Source organism: Tursiops truncatus, chromosome X (genome assembly GCF_011762595.2).
Source record: "Tursiops truncatus isolate mTurTru1 chromosome X, mTurTru1.mat.Y, whole genome shotgun sequence".
Taxonomy (NCBI): domain Eukaryota; kingdom Metazoa; phylum Chordata; class Mammalia; order Artiodactyla; family Delphinidae; genus Tursiops; species Tursiops truncatus.
In genome coordinates, this window is record NC_047055.1 from 3,685,385 (window position 1) to 3,691,629 (window position 6,245).

At 55.3% G+C, this 6,245-nt stretch overlaps 1 protein-coding gene across 1 annotated transcript; it reads right to left on the reverse strand.

The window, feature by feature from the left end:
* Positions 1-780: 780 nt before the first annotated feature.
* HMGB3 (high mobility group box 3) lies at positions 781-5,665 on the reverse strand. Its single transcript, XM_033849421.2, has 5 exons — positions 5,574-5,665; positions 3,289-3,443; positions 2,873-3,012; positions 2,236-2,410; positions 781-1,799 (listed from the first exon to the last, which is right to left on the reverse strand). Exons 2-5 carry the CDS (start codon positions 3,436-3,438, stop codon positions 1,659-1,661), a joined length of 606 nt encoding a protein of 201 aa, XP_033705312.1. The 5' UTR covers positions 3,439-3,443; positions 5,574-5,665; the 3' UTR covers positions 781-1,658.
* Between the last annotated feature and the right edge of the window lie 580 nt (positions 5,666-6,245).

Here is a 6,245-nt window from a genome sequence, read left to right on the forward strand (position 1 = left end):
AACATCTTTATTGGGGTATAATTGCTTTACAATGTTGTGTTAGTTTCTACTTTGTAACAAAGTGAATCAGTTATACATATACTATGTTCCCATCTCTTCCCTCTTACTTTGTAACAAAGTGAATCAGTTATACATATACTGTGTTCCCATCTCTTCCCTCTTACTTTGTAACAAAGTGAATCAGTTATACATATACTATGTTCCCATCTCTTCCCTCTTGCGTCTCCCTAACCCACCCCTCCCTGTGCTATGCGGCTGCTTCCCACTAGCTACCTTACGTTTGGTAGTGTACATATGTCCAAGCGTCTCTCTCGCTTTGTCACAGCTCACCCTTTCCCCTCCCCATATCCTAAAGTCCGTTCTCTAGTAGGTCTGTCTTTATTCCTGTCTTACCCCTAGGTTCTTCATGACCATTTTTTTTTCTTAAATTCCATATATGTGTTAGCATACGGTATTTGTCTTTCTCTTTCTGACTTACTTCACTCTGTATGACAGACTCTAGGTCTATCCACCTCATTACAAATAGCTCAATTTCGTTTCTTTTTATGGCTGAGTAATATTCCATTGTATATATGTGCATCTTAATGCCTCTCAGACACAAACAAAATCATGCAGCAGCTTCAAGTAGCCCTCTTCCAATCTCCATCCTCAGGAGGCTGGCCACAGTAGGTCCGTCATTTACCAGATTCACCAGGAGGCTAGTCACCAGATACCATGGAGTAGGTTGTCCTCCTGCTAGGACTGCTGTGAGTCAGACATTTAGACTATCATAGAGCACGATTTTAGAAATGTAATACTGTTTATTTAACTTCAAAAACATTTCAGCACTCTAAACATACAAAAAAAAATAACAGAACATTGCAGATCGTGTTTAGTACAGAACGTTCTTGAACTTTCATCAATGCAGTGGCTCTTGGCTTTGCTGACAATGAAGAGTTCTATGGTTTGTTTAAAAAACAAACAGTTTAAAACTACTGCACTTCAACTAAAAAGGATCCAAAACACTTCTCATGCCAGCTGACCCCCCCCTTTTCCACAGCTAAGAATGGCAGCGGGATGCTATGTCTCTATATACAGAAACAAGACAACCTGAAGCTAAATGGATGCCCACTGCAGTGTCCACAGGTCCAGCCCCACAGTGCACGCCCTGAGCTACGGCCCCTCCGGAAGGCATCGCTCCTACAGCCTCCACGCCAAGCAAGGAGCGTTAAGAGTGTGTCTCGGTTGCTTTGTTCTTTTTACAAACTATAGATATGTACAGTTGAGAACTCGGGATTCCTAGCCAATGACCATAGAGTTAACACACCACCTCACAAATTAAAAAAAAAGAAAGAAAATGCCAGAAACATCTTTAAATGCCTTGTCACACCAACAGCAAAGTGCACAGAGTGAGGAGAACACGAGAGCCTTTTCATTTTAAAAATGTTTGGAAATATGTACAACTTTGATACAGTTTCCGGGTGCTCCAGACACCCATGGCCACTTCACGTAAACCACTGACAATTGCTAGAGCACTCTGAGAGACTACGATATAATCATGATCCAACTGGGTAATTCAACCTAATGGAGGCAACAGGCACACCCCAGGCGAGAGCTGTGGCCATCCCTGTGCCCACTACGCTAAGGTAATTCACAAGGAGACAGGCCAACAGTTCCTTTTATTCATCCTCCTCGTCCTCCTCCTCGTCCTCGTCCTCGTCTTCATCCTCTTCATCTTCCTCTTCCACCTTTTTCCGGGCAACTTTAGCAGGGCCCTTGGCACCATCAAACTTCCCTTTAGACTTATAGTCTGCGACATCCTGGAAGCAACAGGGACACGTTCCAAATGAGCAAAGGGTAGAAGCAAAGCCGTCCCCGGCCCAGAATAAGAAAACGAGGGAGGAAGACAGGGCTGCTCTTTCAAGTATTTGTTTCCAGATTCAAGTTGGGTTCTCGGCCATCGCAACTGCAGAGTGAATGGGCGTTCAAGGGCTCTCAAAGTCCCGTGAATAGCACTATCGGACCCTCTGCCCGGGGCATCCCACATGATCCAAGTTCGAGGCCTGCCTGAAAAGCTGCCCCAGATACAAACATCGGTCAGAAGCCAGACCACCAGCACACCAGGCTGATGTGGAGCGGAGACGGTTCCTGCAGCCTCCCACCCCCGGCCCAGCCACAGCCAGGGCAGCTGACTGCTCACCCATCCAGGCTCGCAGGGGCCCCAGCCCGCGCAGGGCACACTGATTCCCCTCTCACCTTCTCGTATTTCTCCTTCAGCTTTGCTGCCTTGTTGATGTATGGCTGCTTCTCGCTGTCACTTAAGTTATTCCACATCTCGCCCAGCTTCTTTGCCACATCTCCAATAGAGATGCCAGGGTTTGTAGATTTGATCTTGGGGCGGAATTCAGAACAGAACAGGAAAAATCCAGACCTTGGAGGGGAGAATGGTATACATTAGATGAGAACCCACCAAAACGGAAGCTGAAGTCGAAATTCCGTGTTCCTTCCACTATGACTACTGCCACGTGAAGAAATGTGTGATGCCATTGCACAATGTTACAAAGCTGTAGGTACCAGAATGCTTACGACGCTTCAGAAATATATGGTGCTTCCTCAGTTCCTGGGAAGAGGGGAGAGAACGTGCCTATGGACCCTGACACCCAGAACTGGACTGTCTGCCTCCTTCCCAGTGGAAAGGCCGACAGCCAACCAGGCGCACAGCTCACAAGCACAGCCGTAACTCCGGACTTCCCTGGCCCTGCATTTTAAAGCTCAAAGTACAGAATGTTTTGCAGAGGTATCTCAACATTTTTTAGGTAAAGTTATCTTTTAAAAAATCTTTCAAGCAGAAGGAAAGCTCTTAACTGTTATCCTGAATCCTATAGTCACTTACGGTGGCCTCTTGGGAGCATTCGGGTCCTTCTTCTTCTTGCCTCCCTTAGCTGGTCCGTAATCCTTCATTTCCCGATCATAGCGCACTTTATCTGCCTTTGCCATTTCATCAAATTTAGACTTCTCTTTCCCAGACATTGTCTGCAAAGAATAGGACCTGTTAAATTCCTCAATGCAGTGAGCACATACCTGTTCGGCTGTCCTGTAGTTAAAGTGGCAGCTGCTATAATCACTTGCAAAAGGGGACTTAAACCCTGGTAGAGACTTCGAAAATAAAAGCACACATGCAAAGTTCTAAAGACAAGCAAGATGAGTCCAAGAGGAAGAAAACAGCCACCTGGGGTTACACTGAAGGTAAGTAAGCACAAAGTGTGAAATCCAACTAGGACTGGCTTGAAAGACACAAGAGAAAAATACCTTCCACCTCTCGGAGCATTTCTTGGAAAATTCTGCAAAATTGACAGGGACCTCGGGGTTTTTCTTCTTATGTTCCTCTCTGCACGTCTGCACAAAGAAGGCATAAGCAGACATCTTGCCCTTTGGTTTCTTGGGATCACCTTTACCCATCTTGACTGATGAAAGGAAGAGAGAAAAAAACAAATACAATGAATGTATACAAGATATACCAAAGGTGGCCATTTAGGAAGAACCCTCCTCCCCCCAGATGCCACTTGCAGCTGAAGGAAGAGTGGGGAGGAAATCAGTTTCACTGTCGCATGTCATTTAACTTTTGACCAGCATGAAGTGCGCTGGTTTGCGAGTTACTTCTCTGAGAGAGATCAAGTTGTCCAAATGGAACCAACTCAAGTGGGGTGGCTCAGGTATATTCCGACTCAGAACTACCACGTTTTGAAAACGACAATCACATAATGGGGAGGACACATTTGTAGAGGGCGCAGGTGGATGGCTGAAGCTTGAAACCAACGGCTTAAGGCTAGCTGGTCATCTGTTTTACTATGTTAGAGACGAAAATACTGTCACCACTGCCAAACACAAGATCCAAGCAGCAGAAGTGCAAAGAGGGAACATTTGAAATTTCACTATTTTTGAAGCGTTCTGGCTTATAGAAATGGCTTTTACAAGAAGGGTGAGCTGGCAAGTGAGCAGATATCCCTTGTACTACTAGTTCAAATCTGTCACTTCATCGTTACCTAAAGGGGGAGGGGAGACCAAAAGGGGTAGTCTTGCCCGTCCGTAAAGCGGAACGCATGTCCAGCCAGGAACACTTTCTCCAAAGTTTCCAAATAAAAATGCAGCTGTGGCGTGTCATCGTCCCTGTCCCACCCCCCCTGCTTCCCGCCATCTTTTCCTTTTCCCACACCCAAGGTCATCACGCAAAACTAAAGCGCTCCCCTTCGCAGGGACAGACCGAAGGGCTGAATTAGGGCCCCGCGGCGACGGCATGGGTGCGGCGGGACGGGTGGCGGGGGAACCCCGGGCTGGCCATGGGCAGCCGGGCTCGGCCCCGCGCTGGGTCACCGGGACACACATAATTCACCTTCCATTTTGTCAAAAGCTTCCTGATGAAAGAAAGTGCCCCTGAAATCCGCCGCTGCCACCCCCGGGGGGCGCACGGGGTCGGGGGCGGCTGCGGCGGCAGCGCGCCGGGGGCGCGGAGCCGGGCGAGCAACGGCGGCGGCGACGGCGGCGCCAGCCGTGCCTCCGAGCCCCGTTCGCTAAAATGGCTGATCCGCGCGCGGCCGGCGCAGGCGGCGGCGAACAAAGCGGTCCGGGCCCCGCCGCCGCCGCCGCCTGCTCGCCAGCCCCCACCCCGCCCCGCCCAGCCCGGGGCTGCGGGGGCCGCGGGCCGGAGCCCCCCCGCCCCCGCCGGCGCGGGGCGCACTGCTCCGGATAACAAAGGCACCCGTGCGGCCATGACGCTCGGCCGCGCCGGGGCCCGCGGCGGCGACCCCGGCTCTCCACGCCTCCGGCCGCAGGCCGCGAGCGCCGGGGCCGATCCCGGAGCCCGCCCGGGAGCCGCCGCCGCCGCCCACCCCGCCCACCCGCCCGCCGGTCCTCCGCTCGCCCGAGCCCAGCGCCGCGCCAGCCATGTTCGCGGCGGCGGCGGCGGTGCCCGGCGGGCAGGAGAGGAGCGGGGGGCGGCTGGCCCGCGCCCGCCCACCACGGGCCGCCGGGCGCTCCCGCGACGGCCATGTTAATGCAGAAGCAGCAGTGCAGCCCGCGGGTCTGCAAGGCGCCCGCCGAGCCCGGGAGTGAAGTTTGCCTGCGCCGTAGCCCCCGGCGGGCAGCGATCGCCCGCCCCCCGCGGAGTCCGTCCCGGGCCGGGGAGCACCGGCCCCCTTCCCCGGGCCGCCGCCCCGCGCCGGGACGCGCGCCGCCCGAACCCGCAGCCGCCCCTCGGCTCGCGCCGCCGCAGCTGCCCGAACCTCTGGCTTCAGGGGGCCTCGGTCCCTGGGCCGCTGCCCCGGGGGCGTCGGCCGAGGGTGGCTCCGCGGAGGGAGCCCAGCCCCGACAGCGGGGAGCTCAGCTTGAAGCACTGAAAAGTTGAAACACCTGAATTGCTCCTTCCTTCCCGCACCTAGCAAGAAAGGAGGCGAAGGGGGAGGGAAGGGCGCAGGGAGGAGAGGCAGGGGGCGGCGGCGGGGCGCGCTCGCGGCGGCGCGGGCCGGAAAGTTGTGCGGGCGCGGCGGCGGCGGCGGCGGCGGCGGCGGCGGCGGGCGGGCGGGCGGTGCAAAACGTACCTGTATTGTTCGCTAGTCTGGGCAGCGCAGGGCACGACGCGCGGCTCAGCGCTCCACAGCCTCGCGCTAGCTGCCTCCACGAGAGCCGCCTGATTGGCCAGCGGGCTCCGCCGTTTAAAACAGCCTCCTCGCCCGGCCATTGGCTGCGGGCCTCATGAATATTAAACAGGCGCGGGCGCCCATTGGGCGCGGCCGCTGGGATCATTCATTCAAACAGAACAACCCGCCGGCGCTGGCTGCAGAGGCAAAACAGAGGAATAATAATAATCTCGCTGTCCCACCCCCCGCACCCCCGTCTTCGAACAGAGCTGGGATCTCAAAGGACTTTGGAGAGGTGGCCCCGCCATTCCCAGCGGCCTCGGCCTCTGGTGTCTGGAGGGCGAGGTCGAGCCCGGCTGCGCTGCTCTCTGCTCCATCTGCGCCGCCGCCTGTGAGCCCCCAGCCCCGACCCCTGGCCCCCAGACAGCCCCCCCCCCCCGCCCCGGGACACCTCCAGGGATCAACCGCGAGGGTCGACGGTCCTCCACCTCCACCGAGTTCCGCCGTGACTCTGCCGCTGGGGCCTGGCGGCAGCTCACTCTCGAATGCCCGGCGGAAGGCGGCTGCTCACTCCGGAGACCTCTGGGTTTCGGCACTCTCAGTCCCCTGCCCCGCCTGAAAAGCACCTGATTC